The sequence below is a fragment of the Maniola hyperantus genome, chromosome 1 (assembly GCF_902806685.2).
Source record: "Maniola hyperantus chromosome 1, iAphHyp1.2, whole genome shotgun sequence".
Taxonomy (NCBI): domain Eukaryota; kingdom Metazoa; phylum Arthropoda; class Insecta; order Lepidoptera; family Nymphalidae; genus Maniola; species Maniola hyperantus.
The window spans coordinates 2,439,345-2,464,876 of record NC_048536.1 but is presented as its reverse complement, the minus strand read 5'-3'; the positions used below and the strand labels follow the sequence as shown (position 1 = coordinate 2,464,876).

General features: G+C 40.3%; 1 protein-coding gene and 1 long non-coding RNA gene across 2 annotated transcripts in view; both read right to left on the bottom strand.

Annotated features, from left to right (window-relative positions):
* LOC138402829 (uncharacterized) overlaps positions 1-25,532 on the bottom strand; it is a 230,156-nt gene that overhangs the window by 109,255 nt on the left and 95,369 nt on the right. The window lies entirely within an intron of this gene.
* On the bottom strand, positions 17,591-19,106 carry cbt (cabut). Its single transcript, XM_034973393.2, has 2 exons — positions 18,874-19,106; positions 17,591-18,653 (listed from the first exon to the last, which is right to left on the bottom strand). The coding sequence occupies exons 1-2, from the start codon at positions 18,940-18,942 to the stop codon at positions 17,736-17,738; spliced, it is 987 nt and encodes a 328-aa protein (XP_034829284.1). The 5' UTR covers positions 18,943-19,106; the 3' UTR covers positions 17,591-17,735.

Below are 25,532 nucleotides of genomic sequence, written 5' to 3'. Positions count from 1 at the left end.
AGAGATTTAAAAACAATCGTCAATTCACTTTTTTGTTATATTTATAATTGTCTGTTAATTTGATTGACCGCATTTCAAGATTAGAAAGTGGGTTTATGATATCACTTATCTTCTTTTCATCTCACTTCTTACTAATATTATAATTATTAATGTGAAAGTTTGTATTTTGTTATTCCTTTACGGCTTACGTCACAATGGCTGAACTAGCTGAACCGATGTGGCTGAAATGGAGATTGCTTATATCCATAATATTAAAAGAGGCTTCCAATTTTTTTTTTTTTAATTCTACTCCCAAGGGGTTTAAATAGGGGATGAAAGTTTGTAGAAAGTCCGTAATTTTTCAAGTTATTTCTTTAAAAATTAATATTTTGGTTTTCGGTTACAAAAGAAAAAATACGTAAAAATTTCAGGATTTTTGAAAATGCTACCCCTACACCGATTTTCTAAGTTCCACCCGAGCGAAGCCGGGGCAGGTCAGCTAGTATATTAAACAGTATGCATATGAATTTTTGCAGCTTTATGATTCGTTTGAGGAAAATTGAAACACACCGTGAAACTTAACCTCGGTTAAAGTTAAAACAACGACGTCCGTGTAGGAAGACGAGCCTTTTGAATAATGCATCATTCAACTCGCTTTACAAACACATATTAAGTAGGTACAAAGACACACCTTATTGTAGCAGTATACTGCAGAAATAAATCAAATAAGATTACAGTAATAATTTTTTTTTTTTTTAATTTATTTATTCATATTAATTTTACAGAGTTTCCTACATATCTATCTCGCCAAACTGGTGGGCCAGTTTGTTGGCGAGGTGGCGCTCTTAATACTATGTACATAACTTACTACGTTATTTTGTTTTCTAGTGATACACTGGCTCCATTCAATGATATAACGCTGGAAGCCTTACGTGACAAGCATCCCTTACCAAATACCGATTCTGTGCTGCCAGATCCACCTTCTAACACTTCTTATTTACAGATAAAGGATGAAGAAACTTACGCTGCGATAATGTCGTTTTCTAGTGGCTCTGCTGGTGGCATGGACGGCATAACGCCACAACATCTTAAGGATCTTGTGGGAGTTACTGCTGGGGACGCCGGCAAGGCGCTACTGAGCGACATTACCAGACTATGTAATTTCATGTTATCTGGCGAGGTAAATTCATCCTTTCTACCATTCCTTTATGGCGCGAGGCTTTGTGCTTTCAATAAGAAAGATGGTGGCATCCGTCCCATCGCTGTTGGCTGTACTTTTCGCCGTTTGGCGTCAAAATTAGCGTGTAGTCACATAGTCTCTACCCTAAAGGATAAATTCCAACCTATTCAAGTTGGATTCGGCAGTAAAGGAGGTTGTGAAGCAGCAGTTCATTCGGCTCGTACTTTCTTAACGAATGGCGAGGTTGAGGTACTGCTGAAAGTAGATGTAAAGAATGCTTTTAATTCTTTGGACAGGGCAACTTTGCTGACAGAAGTCTCAACGCAACTTCCTGAAATTTACCCATATGTTTGGCAATGTTACAGCTCTGCTTCTAAATTATTCTTTGGAGATAGCGATATTAAGTCTTCTGTAGGCGTTCAGCAGGGGGATCCTTTAGGTCCGGCCCTGTTCAGCTTAGGGATCCATAACCATATCTCAAATTTAACATCTAAATTTAACATATGGTATCTTGATGATGGAACCATTGGGGGCAACGTGGATGACGTTCTAAAAGATCTTAATCATATTAAGCAACAGTTTGGGAAAATTGGTTTAGAACTTAATTTTTCGAAATGCGAATTGTTTTTTACAGAAAAACTGTCGCAAGAAAGAATTCTATTGGCCTCTGAATTATTCAATGAAATTTCACCTAATATTAAAATACTTGATAAACGTTCACTTTGCCTTCTCGGTGCTCCTCTTTATAATGAATCCATACAACCACTCTTGGATCAAAAAGTCAGAACATTTTCGGCTAATACCGACAAATTGGGCACTCTAAATTCTCACATTGCATTTTCGATCCTAAAATATTGCCTTTTTGTACCTAAATTAATTTACATTCTCCGCGCGAGCCCAATTTGGAAATTTCATGGACTACTCGATAACATGGATGCCACCCTTAAAAGTACACTAGAACAAATTCTAAATTTAACTTTTGATGAGCACTCCTGGAACCAAGCAACTTTACCGGTCAAGTACGGTGGCATCGGCGTGAGGAAAATTTCCAGTGTAGCTCTTCCGGCTTTTCTGTCCTCTGTGCATAGTATAAAAGAGCTTAGCTCTCAAATTCTCAAATCCAATTCATCATTGACCTATGCCGCAGAGGCCCTAGAGAGTTGGAAGGTCAGATGTCCCAATGTCGACATCCCGAAGGAACGTACTACACAAAAACTTTGGGATTTGCCATTGGTTCAACTGACACATACGAATTTGGTTCAAAATCTTACAAGTGACAGAGATCGTGCCAGGCTTCTAGCATTATCCGAAAAGGAATCTGGGTATTGGCTGCATGCCTTGCCATCAAAAAATCTCGGCACACTTTTAGATAACGAAAGTTTTCGTGTGGCTCTAGGTCTCAGATTGGGAACACCACTGTGCCATCAGCACAGATGTCCGTGTGGAAAAGAGGTTGATAAATTTGGAATCCACGGACTCTCTTGCCAAAGGAGCTCCGGTAGGCTGTTTAGGCATGGCTCTCTTAACGATACAATTAAAAGAGCTCTTGCCACCATAAATATTCCTGCGCTCATTGAGCCGGCAGGGATTAGTCGGGATGATGGCAAGAGACCTGATGGATTGACGCTGGTTCCCTGGGAACGGGGACGGGCGCTAATGTGGGACGCAACTTGCGTTGACACATTGGCCCCGTGTCATATCAGGAAGACAGCATCAAGACCGGGAGCCGCAGCAGAAACAGCTGAAAACGGCAAGCGGCGCAAGTATGCCTCTCTTATAGAGAGTTACATTTTTGTGCCGTTTGCCGTGGAGACCCTGGGGCCATGGAGTCTTAGTGCTAAAAATTTTTTACGAGACATTTCACCGCGATTAATAGCCTCAACTGGTGACAGAAGGGCTGGCTCATTTTTTGCGCAGCGGATCAGCCTGGCTGTCCAGCGCGGAAATGCAGCCAGTATTCTTGGCACCATTCCACGCGGTCATGATTTATATAGTAATTAGATAAGGCTAGCCTTAAGTTTTATTGTATTAAAAAAAAAAAAAAAAAAAAAAAAAAAAAAAAAACTTACTACTATATTTCCTTAACGCTATTCGCTATACAACTATATCTATTCTTATAATAAAAACTGTACTACTACTACACACTAATTTAAACCTACCTACTTCACTTAAAGATAAACTAACACAATTGAGTATACTAACAACTTACTAATAAATAACCAAAGAAAACACAAAAACACAAATTAATAATTAAGAAGCATGATAGTCAGTTAGAGAGTCCCTAAGTAAGTGTTTCTTTAACCTCTTCTCAAGGACTCCCTTACTGAGCCTATCGATATCCTCCCCAGCCCAACCGATAAAACAATGCATACCTTCCTTAGTTTGTATCTACCTTGTATCTATACGTTTCAAAGGAAATAAAAATATTTTATACTTACCGCGAGTTCGTTCGAGCGGATTTGGGTTTTTAAAAATCCAGTGGGAACTCTTTGATTTTCCGGGATAAAAAGTAGCCTAATGTCCTTCCCCGGGATGTAAGCTAACTCTGTACCATTTCGTCAAAATCGGTTGAACGGATGGGCCGTGAATAGCTAGCAGAAAGACAGACAGACACACTTTCGCATTAATAATATTAGTATGGAGTATGGATAAAGACACACCTTATTGTAGCAGTACTGCAGAAATAAATCAAATAAGATTTACAGTAAAATATAAAACAATGCATACTTATTTTGTATCTACCTTGTATCTATACGTTTCAAAGGAAATAAAAATTAAAAATATTCTATACCGCCACTTCGTCCGAGCGGATTTAGGTATTGCATCCTGAAAACAGACATAGGATACTTTTATCCCGAAATACCGACCAAGTGCGAGTCAGGCTCGCGCACCGAGGGTTCCATACTACAGTCGTATTTTTTTCGTCGTCGTATCGTATTACATTTTGCACGATAATTCAAAAACTATGATGCATAAAAATAAATAAAAATCTTTTTTAGAATGCACAGGTGAAGCCTTTTCATATGATACCCCACTTGATATAGTTATTTTACTTCGAAAATTGAAAATACTAAACATTAGTTCATGACCACAATTTAATTTTTTTTTGTGTGATGTAACCACAAATTCACGGTTTTCAGATTTTTCTCCTTATGTCTGCTATAAGACCTATCTACCTGCCAAATTTCATGGTTCTAGGTCAACGGGTAGTAGGTTTTTTTACAGACAGGCAGACAGACTGACAGACAAAAAAGTGATCCTGGGTTCCATTTTTCATTTTGAGATACGGAAACCTAAAAATCAAGGAGTTCCTGTGGGATTTTAAAAACCCTACATCCAAACGGACTACAAAAACTTACAATTCTTTGGTGTGAATACTATAAAATTGATTGAAACATCGTTTGCAGAAGTAAGCTAATCTGGGTCATACATGTTTTATGGTAAGTACTTAAATACCTATGTATTATAAACATAAGTACTCGTACAGATAAGGTTTTATCGCCAGCTGGCCGCCACTGCATTGAATCATACCGGGATAGGTAAAACATGCTCTTTAATATTCTATGCTATCACATGGCAATATGGCTAATTCCATTGTACACAATCTCTAAACTAAACTAAAATGACATGTCTAAATCTATTTTTTTTGCTATTTGCTATCCCTTTCATAATGTTGCTTGCGGAAAAGTTTAGCACTAGATTTAGACCTGTTAATTTAGTTTAGTTTAGAGTGGCCCCAATTCTCTTGTCTCTCTCTAAACTAAATTTAGAGTATCTGCATCCTTTTCTTTTTACTAATGCTAAAAAAGGAACGGAACATGACTTTCACATTTAAAGACTCTAAATTTTAGTGCACAATACAAATTCAAGCTTGGTAGAAGAATGCGCTACTAAGCATTATCGCAAGTTTACTTATTAGGTACTATAATGGACAGTATTATGAATTATTATGAATTATGAATTCGTTTTTGCCAGCCACCCCGCCATAGTTTGTGAGATATTTCATGTTATGTACCTATTATTTGGGCGTCCGTCAGTACAATTTATGTAGGTACGCCGTACGTCTAGGTACACGTCACTTGCACGCATCTACACGTGTTCACGTGTTACAAGTAACACGTTCAGGTGCTTCAATATGTGCATGTGATCATTCGTGAATTTCGGGAGATATGTATTGACACGTTGAACTTTCATACGAGTATATTTAGAACAGGATTCAGTTTAGTTTTTTTTCCTCCGACAGCGGTCGGAGGCTGTTCAAATGAGCTGTTCAAATGCTGAGGCAAATAATAAAATAAATAATAATAATAATAAATCATTTATTGTTCCAAAGCGTTGGTACAAGACGTATAAGAATATTTTTCCGACATATTATCGCGACAAAAAACTTCCTTAAGAAATAAGTTTATAATAATATTTAAATTTTAAATACTTATCTAGAATTTATTTCTTAGTAGGTCAGTAGGTAGGGGAATTTTTAACAGTTTGTACTAGGTATTTAAACTTTAAATAGTACAAAATCATTATCATAATAACTAACTAATTAATTACAACTTTACTACTTGGCTTAAAATTACCCTCGACCCCCAAACTAGGTTAACCCGTGTCATGGGGGTCAGTCTCTTCCCAGATATGCAATGACAAAGATTAATGAATCTATAGTATACAGGTCGAGATGACAATCGGGGAGGGCACACCCGCTTAGCCCGCCCGGTGAGGGCGAGCGCGGCTGACGTGCGGGAGTGCGAGGCGTCCCCCGCCTCATACCCCGATTGCTATCTCGACCTGTCGCGTACTATAAGTAAGTAGGTATAAGTAACGGATTCAGTTCTTATGAAGAAAACTCTTTTCCTTTCCATAGGAGGTGAAATTCTGATGGATATCCAAATCGGTTAGTGATAGACTCCTGTCTGCTAAAACTCTTCCTTTCTCCATGCAATAACGTTTCTGCCTGTTGGCCTGCCTACCGTAACTGCCACGCTCTTCTTCCTTCTCTTTCATCCTTCTCCTCTATTTGTAATCACACCACACTAATTTTTTGCGCAACGGATCAGCCTGGCTGTCCAGCGCGGAAACGCAGCCAGTATTCTTGGTACCATTCCACGCGGGCATAATTTGTATAGTAATTAGATAAGGCTTGCTTTAAGTTTCATTGTAAATATTTTCATTTAAAAAAATTAAAGAAATGTTTGTATGTATGTGTGTGTTTGTTACTCTCTCATGCAAAAACTACTGGACGGATTTGGCTGAAAAAACCCGTAAAATCCATAGTTCCCGCATAGAAGTCGCGGGCATCATCTAGTAGGTACCTATATATTTATACCTAGGTAAGTATATCTTTTTCAGTCTAGACGGTTTTGGAGCTCCCTTCTGACCATAAAGAGGCTAATAATAATTACCTACTTACGCAATCTCCAATAGCCGGGGCCTTTGACTTCTATATTTAGTCTTAATTGTCTCCCGTGGGACTCAGTTAAGGCTGTTTTCCAGATAAAGCGTTGCGGAATTCAAGATTTCCTACCGTTTCCTATTCTCCGACCTATTCTCGTTTTTCCTTGTGACTTTTAGGTGGATGTGACTTTTCATCGTATCGCTTCTATCCTGGAAGGCTATCTTTAGCATCTACATCAAAGCCGTTTACGCCTAATTTGAGTGGAAAGAATCAGAGGTCATCAGATTGGAGACATTATGGGATGAGTGGCGATCTACATTGTTTTAATTCTTGATTCGTCAGTAGGTACCCTTATTATAAATGCGAAAGTGTGTTTGTTTGTTGGTTTGTCCTCCAATCACGTCGCAACGGTGCAACGGATTGGCATGATTTTTTTCATGGGTATAGATAAAGACCTGGAGAGTGACATAGGTTTTATCCCGGAAAACCAAAGAGTTACCACGGGATTTTTAAAAAACCTAATCCCACGCGGACGAAGTCGCGGGCATCAGCTAGTTGTCATTATAATAGTGGTCATGATAATCAGCAATGAGAAATTAGAGAGAGCTTGCTAACGCTTTTCATAGTATCGCTTCTATCCTGGAAGGCTATCTTATTAGCGTCTACATCAAAGTCGTTTACGCCTAATTTGAGTGGAGAGAATCAGAGGTCATCAGATTGGAGACATTATGGGATGAGTGGCGATCTACACATTGATATAAATGACAAGATATGCCCAAGCGGACAAAAATTTTCACGGTTTTGGAACTAAATAAGTCAACGCCACCTTTTAGATACAAATGAACGACCCGTTTGAAATCCAGACGTCACTGAGGTTGCATTGGTGCTAAATAAACATTTTAGGACCAATGAGCCATTTTGCTTGATCAATAGCCCTGTCCTTACGAAGTAATATTATAAGTCAATGGATCTACATTGTTTTTTTCCTGAATCGTGACAGAGGACCTGAATTAAGATTTTGTTGAAAATATGTTTTACTGAATTACACCTGAAGGTGACCGTACTTTTGACATAACAGTGGACACATAGAGTTAAAATGGCGCGTGAGCTCTCATTTTGCACGGACTATACCTAATATTAACCTGCACCTACCTAACACTTTTTGATTGTCAATTGTTGGATTTGTAAGATAATAATGTAAGTAATCATCACCATCATCATCATCAACCAATAGACGTCCACTGCTGGACATAGGTCTCGAGGTCTCTTGTAGGGACTCCCACACGCTATGGTCTTGCGCCGCCTGAATCCAGCGGCTCCCTGCGACACAATCTAGGACACTGGACACGCAATCCAGTTGGGTAGGTCCAATTTCGAGAAAGAGGTCAACCGCCGAATCCAACTCAGTTGGGCAGCGTTCAGGAAGCTTCGAGATGTCTTCTCGTCAAAAATTCCTCAGTGCTTGAAGACCAAAGTCTCCGAACAGTGCGTGTTGCCAGTGATGATATTTGGATCCGAGACATGGTCGCTAATTATGTAAGTATAATGGTGATAATTAAAAATATAAATCTACGAGGGTTCCAAACGCGCCCAGGTCTGATTTGTGTAGATATGTAGTAGGTATAGCTCTTACTACCTTCGCGAAAGTTTCAGGAAAGCCCTTTATAGCCGGGATAAAATTAGTAGGAGTGGGCGAGCCAGTGCCCGCTGGACTTTGCTCCCAACAATGCAAACAAGAAAATAAATCTGTTGGTAGATACTGCTGTAGTGTATACTGAAATAGTTAACACGACTACTTTACACAGAACATAACTAATCTCGCATATCAGCGAACAACACGTTTAATTGTCGTACCTACTCCTAGCACAAGCTTTTCGCTTAGTTGGAGGGGAAAGGGGAATATTAGTCATACTTAACATGGCGAAATATTCTTTTATAAAAATAAAAATAAAAAATTATAAATCTTAATACCTACGTAAAAGGAAAGGAAGACTGCCTGGCTGACTGACTGATCTATCAACATACGGCTCAAACTACTGAACGGATCGGGCTAAATAGGTATGGATCTAGACATCCGCTAAGAAAGGATTTTTGTAAATGGAACCTCTAAGTCTAAAGGAATGAAATAGCCGCGGGCATATGCTACTTAATTACGAGGCTAGCTTTTTGTAATATTTTCAATAAAAAAAACTTAAATGTAATGTAGGTAGGTTGGTTAGCAACTAAATGGAACTTAAGTATAAATAAGTATCTACCTATACAAGTTGTTATGTTATAAAGTTACATTTTGCACTAACCAAAACAAAGTGGGCTGCCTTGACCGAGATTCGAACCTAGGAACTAAGACTGCGATGGAAAGGCAGATGTTACATTAGGCGGGGTCATATTGTGCACGATTCGATCTGCGTTAACGTTAAGATGTTGCTTGTTGAAAAAAAAGGTTGAAGAATTTGTATCTGAGAACGAGCTCATCAAAGCTGGGTTAGTCAGGTTAGTTAAAAAAACTACTTAAAATCTAAGTGCATAAAGTATAATTTGGCTCTCTTTTTCTCTTTACTGTAAATGTTTTTGGTACAATTAAAAATAAAATAAAGCATACCAAAATACAAATTAAAAAAATAAAGCATAATTTTGTAATGTTACCACCAACTATTTCAAGAAACCACTTAATTAATCTTTCTTGTTGTGAATTTGAAACAAAATACACAAAATAATATGTAGCCGTTTGGATGCAATGAAAATTTTAAACTCATGATTTAAAAAAAATTGCAAATCGGTCCAGACACCTCGAAAAAATCGATGTAGGTACCTACATACATGAAAAAACGGGCCGAATTGAGAACCACCTCCTTTTTGGAAGTCGGTGAAAATGGCATCTTTCAAAGACAAAAACAGTTAGGAAACACTGTTAATTACATAAATTATGATTTGACTAGCAAGCTCAAGGTAAAGTCTGAAAATCCTACCGACTCATTATTATTTTGACAACATGATCATGAATGATGATGCCCGGCTCAGTAATCGATAGTTTGGAAATACCACGTTTTCCCTGTAAATTTTTCAGCCCTCTTAACCAATAACTATAAAATTACTACCAAAAGCGACTAAGCAAGAAACAACAAGAACTATAAAATTAGGTGATCCAGCGATGATATAACCAACACCAAAATATTTAAATATCAATATAAAGAACTGTCTCGAATTTCGCAGTCATTAGGCTTGCATTTGACGGCAAAACAGCTGCAGCCAAAAAGTATAGTGCAACAAATAAAGGGCATTAGTTTGTTTACGTTGGAAAATCACCGCAACTAATTGTTTTGGGGAATCCGACTCATTCTGTGGCCTCGCTCACGCAGTTTCCGCCACTGAGATGAGGCCAAAGTCTACGGAAAAGTGTCAAAGAAACAGTACCTACTCAGTTTTCAGACGCAGCTAGCTATTCTTTATCCCGGAAAATAGAGCTCCCACGGGATTTTTTAACACCTAAATCCACGCGTACGAAGTAGTGAGCAACAGCTAGTTTTTTTTTTAATGTGAAAATATTACAATAAAACTTAAAACTAGCCTTATCTAATTACTATGTAAATCATGCCCACGTGGAATGGTGCCAAGAATACTGGCTGCATTTCCACGCTGGACAGCCAGGCTGATCCGTTGCGCAAAAAATGAGCCAGCCCTTCTGTCACCAGATGAGGCTATTAATCGCGGTGAAATGTCTATGTAAAATTTTTAAATCAGCTACTTGGTAATATTAGGTACGATTGGCGATTAGGTAGGTAAGCGTAGATTAAAAACCTGTGTGAAATCTAGTTACCTACTCAGAGAGTTAATTTTTAGACGTGATACAAGCGAGTAAAATCTGGAAGTTCTAATTTATTTACGGACGTACCTACATCAAAGCAAGTGGATCGAGAGGTGTTTGGTTTGGTTAGCAGTTAGCACATTCACTAGCGCTTGAATCGTGCACGAGGTGACGGGGCAGACTGTCGACAAGACAGTAGCAAATAGCCCACAAGACAGTCGCAGATTGCCCACAAGACAGTCGCAGATTGCCGACAAGGCAGTAGTAGAAAGTATTTGTTTGTTTTAAATTTTTTATTGCACATATTATATATATATAAAAGGAAAAGGTGACTGACTGACTGACTGACTGATCTATCAACGCACAGCTCAAACTACTGGACGGATCGGGCTGAAATTTGGCATGCAGATAGCTATTATGACGTAGACATCCGCTAAGAAAGGATTTTTGAAAATTCAACTCCTAAGGGGGTGAAATAGGGGTTTGAAATTTGTGTAGTCCACGTGGACGGAGTCGCGAGCATAAGCTAGTTGCACATAAAAATAGTATGCAAATTCGTACAGGGTGGAACCAGAAACCAGAACGCTATCAAAAACTTAGCGTTATTGATATCCCTACTACCTAAACACTATCAAATACCAATAACCATTTGCCTCATTTTGTAGTTTTAGCGATTTAGTATTTTTCAAACTCGTAATGTATAAGAAGATATCTTTTTATTACTATAATAATAATTTAATTTGATTATTACTATAGTAATAAAATGATGTAATTTTTTTGTATAAGTATCGGTAGTTTATGGCGCTAGAATTCATTATTAAACATAATAATTAGACTTTTTATTTATTTTTCACATAATTAATTTTATTAATGTCACGTGACGTCCCCATAAATTACCACTATTCAAAAATCATATCATTTTATTACTACAGTCCAAGACCTTATTAGCAATATTTCTGAACATCTAATTGTCTGATGTCTGCACCAAACTGCACTAATTCTACATTCTTGTGGCCCCACCTAACGGAAAATTTAGAAGTTTTCGAATAATTTGCAATACAAATATGTTTAACATATTGATCAACAACTTCATAATATTTTCGTGACTCGGGGTCCAATGTTTTTGCAGAACGAACTGGTTTTCGTTGGATCTAGAACTTAGGAGCTCAATAGAAATAAAGAAAGTTTGCGTTGCAGTTTATTAAAATTGCTTGTAAGCGCAGTGCGGGTTACTTTCAGCCTGCTGGACCGACAACTTTAAGAAGGTATTGGAAAGTGAGTTATCCAACTGTGGGTTATTCTAGCGGTTGTCCTCGGCCTCCTGGTCGGTGGGGTCCAAGATTCGATCTTGAGCTCGCACCTGTAATTTTTCTGAGTTTCAAGCAATTTTAAAAGTGATGGAACATCGTGAGACAAACTTCTTGCTTTAGAGTTCTCAAAGGTGTGTGGAGTATACTAATCTCGACGTCGCCAGCGGCGTGGTGAACAATGGCCTCAACCCTTCTCATTCTGAGAGGACATCCAACCAATGCTCATTACTGGAACAACGCTAGGTTGAGCGCGGATAATACGTGACAGATAAAAAATGTGAAACCATCATGATCGATAGAATAATCTTTGAAATCTAATCAGCTATTAATGAGCGAATAGACTAAAGCTGTTATGCTATGTGCCACATGTTGGAAATATGTAAATAAATAAATAAAATCATTTTTATTGTCATAGACAAAATAAACTTGACAGTAAATAAAAAGATGAGCGATAATATTTACAAAATGATAATTAGGAAATTACGACTTAAGTAAGTATATGATAACTAATTCAATAGACAGTCAGTAGCGTAAACAATAGACGATTTCTTTCTACTACTAATTTACGTATTCATAGATATCTACACCGACGTCGTCACAAAGAGATTGTAAAGCAATAAATTATCAGACAAATTGCTTTATAAATAACTGTATACTATTCGGTTTATTGCGAATACCAGCTGTAAAAATATAAAATAAAAGAAATCAAAAATGTGGTAGACTCGATGACTCTATGCGCGCTAATTGCAATTATATTTATACCTACTACTACTTATGTGCCTAAATTATATAAAAGATTAATCAATCATTGTGGAAGAGTCAAGGATGAGTTAATGATTCTATTGCGCATTGCATTGGTAAAATAGGTAAAAATAAAAACTTCAATTTTTATGAATGCATTTTACAGTGATTTTCGAATCAAAAGTTTGGATTTAATCATTTATTGGTCCAATGGTTTTGGGTGATCCACATTTTGAAAGCAAAACTTTGAAAATCTCGTAATTCTGGTCCTCTGCCTACCATACAGATAGGAAGAAAAGTCTGCACAAATCACAAAAATAGAAATGTTGTATAATCAACTAAGTAAACTTGTACAATTGCGCTTTTTAAGCGTCAAGTAAATCTACCATAGCTTTTTAATTCGCCGTCTACATTTTCCGTTTCGAGTTTTCACGCCATCATAATGACTAGAAGCTCTATTTTGCAGCTGCATTAGAAGTTATAGAGCCTAGTAAATTGCAAAAATCGGTAAATTGCAAAGTGTGAGTCGGACTCGCACACGATGGGTTCCGTACCATTGTACAAGAAATAACACTTTCAGGGCGGCCATTTTGTTTTTTTTTGTATTTATTGTTATAGCGGTAATAGAAATATACATTCTGTGAAAATTTCAACTCTACCTATTACGGTTCAGGAGATACAGCCCGCTGACAGTACACAGACGGACGGACGGACGGATAGCACTGAGTAGATCGTAAAACTGTGCTAATAGGCACCCGTTGGCATCCTTCGCGTACGGAACCCTGAAAAGTATCGTGTTAGAAGATGCACACAGAGACCGTAAATTGCGAAAATGAGCGCTATCACAGTTGAGGCCTTTCCTGGCCGTTATCACGTCATGACGTCACTATCACGCCCTCCCGCCGTGTAGCGCTCGTGGGCCGAGAATGAATACCTATTTACAATGTTTGTTATTGGCTTGCATCACGTTTTTGTGAATTTTTAGGCGGATACGAAAACTATATCGAGTTTTTTTCATAAGGATTTTTTGCTACAAAACATGTGACAAGCATTTACATATAATTATAACTTGTGTAAAGTTATAATTAGATAGGTATATGTAATTTCTTAATTGCGTGGAGACCCTGGGACCATGGGTCGTGGAAACCTTGGGGCCATGGAGTCTTAGTGCTAAAAAAAATATCTGGTGACGGAAGGGCTGGCTCATTTTTTGCGCATAGGATCTGCTTGGCTGTTCAGCGAGGAAATGCAGCCAGTATTTTAGGCACCATTCCACGCGGGCAAGATTTGTACAGTAATTAGAAAATTTTCACTAAAAAAAATATTAACTAAATGATGGAACATAATCATGGCATGCAAAAATCTTTTAATTCTGTTTTACTAGCTTGGCCTTGGCTTCGTCCAAAATGGAATTTTTGAAAATCGGCGAGGGTATAAAATTTCCAAAAATCCTGAAACTTCTTCCTAAAACTTTCCTGCCCGGTTTGATAACCTTGGGATCCCTTAGTGCTCAAATTAATTTTGCCTTTTTTATTTTCCATTCCAGACGACGTGTCGGTCGCAGAAATAGAGTGGACGGGAATCGCGAGCGCTCCGAACTGGTTCGCCTCATGAAGAAGAGAACGAAAAGAAGATTACTGCTAACCTTCGCTAGTAAGAAGAAGAGGAACCGGATCTCCTCATAGAATGAGAAGTTTAAGAAAGTGGTGATACGAGAGGATCCGCAGTTTATTATTGGTCGTACCTTCCTTACCTCTAACTTTTCGGAGTCACCTACGTAATACAGAGGCAGATTATCCCTGAGGCAAACTAGGCACATGCCTAGGGGTGCGAGGTTACGAAGGGGCGCGCGCGATCATGTAAGTAATATTATCTTGGAGTGACCGAAACTTCCTTTAATATAGCAAAGTGTCATGACGCCTGACGGGATGTTCTTCACTCGTTCACATAAATAGTATAATATAGCAAAGTGTCATGACGCCTGACGGGATGTTCTTCACTCGTTCACATAAATAGTATAATATAGCAAAGTGTCATGACGCCTGACGGGATGTTCTTCACTCGTTCACATAAATAGTATAATATAGCAAAGTGTCATGACGCCTGACGGGATGTTCTTCACTCGTTCACATAAATAGTATAATATAGCAAAGTGTCATGACGCCTGACGGGATGTTCTTCACTCGTTCACATAAATAGTATAATATAGCAAAGTGTCATGACGCCTGACGGGATGTTCTTCACTCGTTCACATAAATAGTATAATATAGCAAAGTGTCATGACGCCTGACGGGATGTTCTTCACTCGTTCACATAAATAGTATAATATAGCAAAGTGTCATGACGCCTGACGGGATGTTCTTCACTCGTTCACATAAATAGTATAATCACCATCAACCAGCTATGCAATGAGACGATTCCTCGTTCTTTTGAAATAAGTCTGTAAAAATTTTAATCCGCCTTTGACGTAATATCACTTGATGTAACTGACAAGGGAAACATCGTGAGAAAACCTACATGTCTGAGAGTTCTCCATAATATTCACAAAGGTGAGTGAAGACGGCCAATTCTCTTCTCTTCTCATTCTGAAGAAGAAGAATAATGAGAAGTTTTCCGTAGATTTTTGGAAATATTCCAACTCATGCTGGGTTGCATATCACCACGCGGTTTCACGTGACTAAACAGTGTCACTAATCGGAGTCACTCAGTGCGCAAGTGATCGGGGTGTGACTTCATGCAAATGATAATAAATTATAAGCTTTTTATTTCTTCGCCAAGCGTTTGTAACATGTCCTTATCTTGGTATTCACTGGGGAAAGCCTGCGGGTTTGCTTATTTGCTTGGAAAAAATTGCATGGCTATTATGTAGCTCACTAGCTAGCTATAGACTTTTTGCCAAGCAAATACAGTCTACTATCACAATACCTATACTCAGTTATGACTATGAGTGGTAGTGATAGTAGACTGTCTTATTTGGATTTAAAAAAAATTTACAAAAAAAATAAAAACCGACTTCGTTACATAAACACTAAAAATTGAAAAATAATTTAATTTATTACCGAATATATTATGTATACAAGAGTTAATATAGTTCCATAATAATATTTTTTGGTGCCGGTGCCAATTAGCTTTAGCTGCGCGAATCGTCTGGACTTCATATTTTTATGGGACTCCACAATGGCACCTCATTGGCACCGACCCCAAAAAATATTATTATGGAACTATATTAACTCTTGTATACATAATATATTCGGTAATAAATTAAATTATTTTTCAATTTTTAGTGTTTATGTAACGAAGTCGGTTTTTATTTTTTTTGTAAAAATTTTTTATTTCACAATTTTTAGTGGCCCCATGGAATTATGCTATGACTGGTTAAAAATCTACTGTTTACTAAGCTATTACACTGATCGCGAACAATTTACTCTTATCCGTTGAGGAGTTCCCGTATCTATCTTCGAAGATGTTCATCAGATCTTCACCAAATTGAAATGGGACCAACTTTGAAGTATACCCTTTTAAACAAAAAAAGAATTTTCAAAATCGGTCCTGGCGTTTTTGAGTAATCGGGGAACATACATAAAAAATTAAAAAAAAAAAAAAAAAAAAAAGATTCCGACGAATTGAGAACCTCCTCCTTTTTTTGAAGTCGGTTAAAAATTTGAATGTTTGTTGCTCCTTCACGCTCCGGCGCGGCGGGGTGATTACGTAAAACTTTGCAGTAGCGACAGCAACGCGACGGCAGTAGCAATGCGTCAGTAATTCATTTGCTGTCTCTCTTCTTCTTATTTTGCTTTGTGACAGCAATGATCGCGAGATTTACGCCTGTCGCAAGCCTGTCGCGAGATACGTTATCACCCGGGTCACAGCTGAAAATCAGCATTCTGCGTCTTATGCGTGTTATCCCATATGATGCAAGGCATTATGCTGAGCTGTACACCCATTTGGGGTGGTGTCACAGATGAAAATATTACATTAATAATAATTGTATGCTTTGTTTTTATCTGTGACACCAACAACAAATAAATGCATTTTCTTTCCTTCTTTCTCTCCGTATTGAGTGAAACGATTTGGCTGGTAGAGAGCTTATATCCTGAATTTTGAAGATTTAGATGTTTTGACAATCCCGTGGGAACTCTTCGGATTTTCGGGATAAACAGTAGCCTATGTCACTCTCCAGGTCTTTGACTATACCTATGCAAAAAATCACGTCAATCCGTTGCGACGTGATTGAAGGACAAAATAACAAACCAACACACTTTCGCATTTATAATAAGGGTACTGACAATAAGGGTGCGGGCGCGGCGTGCCTCTTAGGAGATGTGTGTGATCGCAACACGATCGAAACTTGTCACCCTCTCTACTATAGCATATTTTAAAATAACTATTCAGATTTTCTCACTGCATTTTTTAGCTGTTGTCAGTGACGTACGGGCGTCATGATGGGCGTGCCTCCTGGAATCTGCCGTGCCCCAGCGTGCTATGCCGGTATATTCTCGCTAAGTGACTTTGTAGCACGGACGAGTTTCGGACGTTTGTGTCACGCCCTAAATATATGATTATACACTTGTTATTTTTAATATTTTGCCAGTTTAAAATGTAATTAAATATGATATGAAGTAAACTACAAATAAATTTTTGATTAATCACAAATTCTAGTTAATTTTCAAAATAAGTAATTATTTTCCAATTGAAACTATGCAAGAAGCAAGAAGGCAAAGCTAAGAGTTGGATATCAACAATCAGCCCATTTCAGGTCCTTTTTAAATATTTTTAAAACTTGGTAGAATAATTAATTTGGGCGCAATAAACAAATATTTTCTTTATACATAGTAACGTCGGCAAAGATAAAGCGGCGTGATAACATATTCTCGCCGTTATCAGAGCCGGCTCGCGCAGTGCGCTCCGCCGTCGTCGCGCCAGTCGCTCTTGGCCACGGGACCTGTGGTCGACTCCCACCTCGTCACCACCACCCACAGGCTACACAAATAGCCTGTGGGTGATGGTGACTCAATGCGGTCCGAGAAATGTCCTAGTAGGAAGTTTCCATGAATGGTTACAAAACCATTAATGGAAACTTCCTACTAGGACTTTTCTCGGATTTACCGAATCTTGCGTAGCAGGGGGATCGTGACGGTTTATAGTGACGTGATAGTGTCAGTGCAGTGAAATACAAACAACAGGCGTTAGATATTCAATATTTTATATTCTTTCTTTGAAGCTTAGCAAATAACATATAAGTAGTCTTAAGCTAAATAGTATGATAGGACAGTCTTAGTTGTACTAAAAACTAGGTAACGATCATGAGATCTGGATCACAGTCTGTGTCGCTTATTGCACGACGGTGGGGTTGACTATTGCGATGGGGGGCGAGGGGAGCAGGCGGAGGACGGGGGCGGGAGGGGCGCGCTCTTTGGCGTGTCTCTTGACGTGCTTCGCGAGGTGGTCGGAGCGCATGAAGCGGCGGTTGCAGACGCGGCATCCGAACTTCTTCTCGCCGGTGTGAGTTCTCTTGTGTCGCGAGAGTTCGTCGGAGCGGGAGAACCTTCGCTCGCAGCCCGGCCACGCGCAGCGGAAGGGGCGCTCGCCTGTATGTGTGCGGGCGTGCGCTTTCAAGTGGGAGGACTTGAAGTAGTTCTTGCCGCAGCCGGGGTACGAGCACTCGTAGAGACGTCTTCGAGCGGCCGGAGCGGGCGCGACCAGCCATAGCGCCGTAGTGGGAAGGAGGGCGCCGGGCATCAGCACTGTAGGCGCCGGGCGAGGCGCGAGCGGCACCCAGCCGGGCGTTGCCGCCGCCGCTGGCATCTGCGGCACCCTCTGTTCCTCGTCTTGTTTAGGTGTCCACTCAGGGTGTGGTGAAGGAACGCGGGCCTCTTCAATTTTCGGCGGCGGCGTAGGAGGGGTCGCGGGAGGGCTGGGCGTCTGGTTGGCGATGTACGAGGCTTTAGCGTAGGAGTAACTGTGGCCGCGATTCATTTTAAACTTCAGGGTTTTGAGGATGTTCATGTGCACGGGGGGCGGCGGCAGCGGCTCGGGGCTGCACGTGCCGTCCTTGTGCGCCCGCATGATGACCGAGGGCCGGCAGGGCTCCGGCGGCGGCGTGCTCAGCAGCAGTCGCGCTAATTCACAGCGCGACCGCTTGCTGCACTCATCTTCACCTTCCGAGTCCGAGGGTTGCGGAGTGACGAGCCCGGCGGGCGGGGACTCCCGGGCCCGCTTCGCTGCAGCCTTCTTCAGAGGCAACTCCACCTGCGAGATAAAGACAAATACGTAAGCGACCGCTCGCTATTATAGCCGGGAGCACGCGCACGCTGCGTGTTCGTGCGCGCTCGTCATACTTTCGATTGCACAAGGTGGGTTACAGAAGGTAACGGTTTATTCTCGAAAATGGGACGTAATACAAAATTAATTTAATTTTTTTTAATGCAAAATATTTTTTTTAAAGTTCTTTTACAAAAACAACACTCACTTTAGCGTCCATCAACGGAGGCGTTGAGGGCGGGGAGAGAGGTCCGCAAATGTCGAGAATGGTGGACATCGTAGCTATACTATCATTCAACGAAGCAAACTTTCTTTTTTAATTCACAAAACTTGCGGGGCTCCGTCCGCGGTACTGGGAGAGAGAACCGTGTAGTTCCGCTGGCGGATGGCAGACGAATAAACCGCGCCGCGAGCGTTGTCGGGACGAGGTGCGGGCGCGAGCGGGCGGGCGGCCAATGGCAGCGGGCGGCGCGGCTCGGCGGGCCAATGGCGGCGGGCTGATCACGCAGCCGGCGCGTGCCGGCGCGTGGCGTTCACGTGCACGGCGAGTGACGGCGGCGAGGTCGCGGCGTGACGTCAGCGGCGCGCCCCCGCGTGACGTCGAGGGGCGCGGGCGCGCAAGGTCGCTGTCGCTTCGCGCCGAGCTCGTCCGCGCCTTCCCGCGATCACCTTCACTCGACACTTCTGCATTCGCTGGCTTCGCTGCAATTTCGAGAGTCAACGACCTGCGTCATGCGTGCTGTGCAGTGAAATCGACACACAACATAAAAATCTACACATACCTACCTACCTCAGGTACCAACCATATGCATTAAATAATACGGAGATTTTGGTATAACAACGCACTCTATCTTATCTAGGATGGGTGCATAATATTCTAGATAGTAAACATAATCATAGTCTGTTGAAACGAATGCTTTAACTTATTACAACTTATCCTATCTATTTAAATTATATATCTAAACTCCGTATGCATTAACACTGTTGCACCAAATAAAGTATAGTTTTAGTAATGTATGAATATATATATAGTATAGTATAAATATAGTATAGTATATAATATAATATAATATTAGTATGAATGAGGTCGATGAACTTTGTCAGCCCTAGCACAGACTACGGTCTATTTGGGCTGCAAACTGCCAACACCAGTCGCGGCTTTTTGTCTAGTGCTTTGGTCTGGAAGTTGGTGTGAATTATTCGCTTTTTTTTTGTCTAAATAAAAAAATAAAATAAATAAAATAAAATAATGCTATCATAATATTGTAATCAGACTTATGTTCGGTTGAACAGACCGCATTGTGTTATCAATGAATTTTATTTGTTTACTTGGGTTCTGAACGTTTATACCTACCTATAGTTACATAAAGTAAGTATATAAACATAATAAATATGATTGTAAATTCAAGGAAACATTTAAATACATATTGGAGTGGAAAGCAGCAATATGAGTCTAATTATGTACACATAGAAGCTTAAAGTATATAAAGAGTTATTATTCCCACGGCCTATCTTATCACCAGGTCGAAGGTTCTGATAAGTTTGATGATAAAATGTTATCTCGGCTTTTAAGTGGTCACCGGTTTTAATAATTGGTAGCCAATTAAAAAGTTGAAAGTAAGTATCATCATCATCATCATCATCAACCGATAGACGTCCACAGCTGGACATAGGTCTCTTGTAGGGACTTCCACACGCCACGGTTTTGCGCCGCCTGAATCCAGCGGCTCCCTGCGACTTGTCTGATGTCCGTCCACCTAGTGGGGGGGTCTTCCAACACTGCGTCTTCCGGTGCGAGGTCTCCATTCCAGCACCTTCTGACCCCAACGTCTATCAGTTAGGTATACGAACTAGGTATGTGCTCTGTTAGTACCTAAGTAATGTCTTATTCACAAAAAAATAAAAATAAAGTTAATTTTACTTTTTAAAATTAATTTTTGCACCAGCTTGAATAGCGTTGAAGTCTAATATACGGTAGGTATACGTACCAAGTAGGTTGCACGACTTTCACCCCTTGATTTTTTAGGTCAATATTCACTAAATCTAAATAGGTAGGTATATAAAAGGAAAAGGTGACTGACTGACTGGCTGACTGACTGATCTATCAATGCACAGCTCAAACTATTGGACGGATCGGGCTGATATTTTGCATGCAGATAGCTATTATGACGTAGGCAGTAGGCACCCACTAAGAAAGGATTTTTTGAAAATTAAGTGTAGTCCACGCGGACGAAGTCGCGAGCATAAGCTAGTCTATCTATATACTTACTAATAAATAAAATTGAAGTAGCCATCTACCTATCTGTAACTTGGAAGTAACTAGGTACCTCATATTAAACTCACAATGTGGTAATTTGAACTGTAATATAACTGAATCACACGTTTTTAAAATTTTTGTCTGTCTATCTGTTTGAATGGGCTAAACCTTGGAACGGCTGAACCTATTTTGACGGGACTTTCACAAACAAGGAGAGAATTAGCCAAGGAGCCATAAGGGTTCCTTTTTTCTATTTGAGGTACGGAACACTGAAAATGCCTATTTTTAAGTAGGTAGGTACCTACCAGAGGCGTCTTTACCTATGGCGCAGGGTGTGCGGCGCACACGGGCGCCGGGTCTAAGGGGGCGCAGAGCGCCCTCTAATGCGCGCCACCAAAGATGCGTCGATGCCGGCGCTCTCAAAGACCCTGTGCTCGTGTTATGGCCGACGCCGTCATCATTTAAAATTGCACCATTTGCATCCGAATTTCCGTTTGAAAGTATAACTGTTATTACCTATTCCATTTTGACTCTGCTCCTACTAGACTACAGGGCGCCAGGGTACTGGTTGCACACGGGCGCCACAAGGGCTAGAGATGCCTCTGGTACCTACTCTACGTATTTCCACCATATACCTATTGTTATTATTATTTTCCTCGTTGGCAAGGTAACGGTCGGTGACGATGACGCATGGGGGGGGGGGGGGGGACTGCGCCCGCGCATGCTACGTGAAAGTGTAGCACGCGGCCAGCGAGTGATCGGGTGGCGTAAGTGTGGAGTAAGTCATCAACTGTTGACGGGTATAGAGATAACTAGCTTTTTTTTTTCTTCGGGGGAGGAAAAAATCCCTACGGACTTCTGCCTGCTGGCAGGGTGTGTCCGACTCGCACGGATAGAGATAACTAGCTGATGCCCGCGATTTCATGCGCGTGGATTTCATCATCATCATGATCAACCCATCGCCGGCTCACTACAGAGCACGGGTCACTTCTCAGAGTGAGACGGGTTTGGCCATAGTCTACTACGCTGGCCATGTGCGGATTGGTCGACTTCACACACCTTTGAGAATTTGAGATACTATACTGAATCCTATCTGTACCGACTACCGGCCCTAAACATTATAAACATGTTTTATTTCATGCCCTAACTAAAGTTTTTGTATATCTCGAAGACAAGTGACTCATGCTTGTATTTGGGTTAAACTTGGGCCGTGAAAAGCTAGCAGACAGACAGAGACATTTTCGCATTTATAATATGGATATGGATTTTTAAGAAAATTTATTATATTTATGAATAAATGACTATGTCATAATCCTCGTCACAGCTTATCACTTGAACCACACATCAATACGTGTGTGTGCGTAATACATAGCTGTTATGTAGACACGATGTGTAGGAGACAAAGACGCGATGGTGATGACGTGGCGAGCGCTATAGTGATGACTCATTGGCGTGAAACGTAAAATGACGGATCGACTTTTTTTACTGGACCGGCTTCCTTGACGGACCGTCAAAAAAGTCATATGTATTCAACAATATCATCATAATCAACCGAGACGTCCACCGCTGGACATAGGTCTCTTGTAGGGACTTCCACACGCGACGGTCTTGCGCCGCCTGAATCCAGCGGCTTCCTGCGACTCGTCGGATGTCGTCTGTCCACCTAATGGGCGGTCTTCAAACTCTTCTCAAAAGCTGAAATAAATGTGTACTCAGAAAAGAGCTCTACATTTTTACGCCACGTAGGTACCTATAGAGAATTTTCCAAACTAAGTCTACTAGCGCCATCTATCGCGGAGCTTTTGGACCTACACGTAAAATTTGCTGCCACGCTGCTATCAGGGCGCAGAGTGCTCTCATACATATTATGTTGTTTTGTTTTAAGTTTCACTTAGGTGGCACTACAATACGAAATTTTCATCATTTTTTCACGATTGTAGTGCACGCTATTTTCGCTAGCTGACTCAAATTGGCAACATGTTTCTTGCCGGCTATGTATATTCTTGAGGGAATTTTCCCAACTAACTTAATAAGTCTACTAGCGCCATCTATTGCAGAGCTTTTGGACTGCCACATAAAATTTTTCGCCACGCTGCTTTCAGGTTTCATCGCACAGAGTGTTCTTGTAATTCAAGAAGTGTTTTAGGTTTCCCCTAGATGGCACTACAGTACAAAATTTTCATCATTTTCTCACGGAGCTTGTGCTCGAGTAATTTTCACTAGCTGATTCGAGTTGGCATAAGTTAAATTACCTTTTTTAGGGTTACGTACCTCAAAAGGAAAAACGGAACCCTTATAGGATCACTTTGTTGTCTGTCTGTCTGTCGGTCTGTCAAGAAACCTACAGCCTACAACAGGGTACTTCCCGTTGACCTAGATTCATGAAATTTGGCAGGTAAGTAGGTAGATCTTATAGCTGACATTTGGGGAAAAATCTGAAAACTGTGAATTTGTGGTTAATCACACAAAACAATTAAATTGTAGTCATGAACTAATAATGAGTATTTTCAATTTTCTAAGTAAGATAACTACTTATATCAAGTGGGGTATCATATTATGAAAGGATAATAATATGACGTATCTTGTGAAATATTCTAAACTAGACGATGGGTCATGCGCACGACTTCGTCAGCTTGGATGTAGGTACCTAGGTGTTTGGAAATCCCGTGGGAACTATTTAATTTTCCGGCATAAAAAGTAGCCTATGGTACCTATCAGGGTTTAATTTAAACCTATCTCCATTTTAGCCAAATCGGGCCAGTCATTTAGCTACCTACCAGGCAGTAGCGTGCAGGTCATAGAGGCATAAATGCACTGCTTACCCCAGTTGTAAGCTCAATGCATATTTTTCATTAAGACCTGCCAGTGAACAGGTTCCTACGTAACTAATGCCTACCCTGGCTTCAAACCCTGTGCACGCCACTGCTACCAGGGTTGTTGCGGATGCCAATATTTTGACAGCGGATGCGGATGTCTGAATTAATGCGAATGTTCCGCATTTGCGGATGCGGATGCGAATATCCGTAACACCCCTGTTTGATACCATTGTACACTTTTTGATTGGTCACTTAGCGAACGAAGATATCAACTAGGAACGCGCGAAGCACGCGCCACTCTGGCCCCACCCACTTTCTTTGCAGGTTGTTACTTGTTGCAAATATTCATCAGCATCCGTAAAAACTCCGCATTAATTGATGCTGATGATGATGCTGATATCCGTAACGCCCCTGGTACCTACATACGTTTTGTTTTTCCAACATACCTACCAAGAGGCTGCTTACGGGTCTACTTACTCATTTGCTACGGGTTTAGGTACGGTAGGTATACCTACTTACTGCACCTGTTATATAAATTACTTACCTACAGGAAGAACAAAATTTTCTATTTGATACAGACCCAGTACCCTGGCGCCCTCTAGTCTAGTAGGAGCATGATCAAAATGGAATACTAACAGTTATATTTTCAAACGGAAATTCGGATGCAAATGGTGCAATTTTTAATGACGGCGTCGGCCATAACACGAGCCCAGGGTCTTTGAGAGCGCCGGCATCGACGCATCTTTGGAGGTGTCGGATTAGAGGGCGCTCGGCGCCCTTAGACCCGGCGCCCGTGTGCACCGCACACCCTGCACCATGGGTAAAGACGCCTCTGGATACAGACAGACAGACAGTTTACTAAAAACTGGTCAAGTGGGAGTTGGACTCGTACACGAAGGGTTCCGTACCATCGTAAGTACAAGATGTACCTATTAAGTACTATCTTGTTTTTTATTCTTTTGTGACTATAAGTATTTAATGTGGCTAATTTTATCAAAACTATACGTACACGTTGTTAGGTATAAGGGAAACGCTGGTATAGTCGTCAGTGTACCGATACCCGTCAGATTGTAAAAAATGGTCAGTTATTAATTTCTAGCAAAAACTAAATGAAAACTTTTTATGGCAACATATTTGTGATAGTATTTTCCATAAATTAGTATAAAAACATTTAATCCAAACTATAATAGCGTTGGAGAAAAACGCATTCAAAGTTAGCATTTTCAAAATTTGTGTTTTTAGCCAGGTTTAGTCACTCAATCGTAGTCCTACATGCTAGTATTCGAAGAAAGTTTTGAAACATCTATTGGCCACTCTGGTAAATCTGATTATTTTATACAACAGTCAAGTTAATTTTCTAACGAAATAATCTATAAAACTGTGTTTATTTTATTATTATTTATGATTTAACGCATGTGACATCTATTGGTACTTTGAAATCCCTACTTGACCCAATACTCGTCAAAATTCATACTATTTTGACGGTTACTGGGACACACTAGAAAAATGAACGTAATACCAACACTGTTCAATTTTAAACCTTATTACAACGTGATAAGAGTTTCAGTTGCGGTACACAGACAGTGACTGTTTTGGACAGTTAATCTGTACTTAAATTGACCTTTAAATTGAAGATGCAATGTTTTTATTTTTTAACCTGACTACGACGAAGTTAAAGTTTTATAATTTTAGCATGCTGTGTAATGTTTATCTGTTCCCGTATATATTTGACCGAGCGAAGTGAGGTCTCTGAGTCTACTTGAGTGAAATTGCTGTGAACTTGTCCGTCTGTCC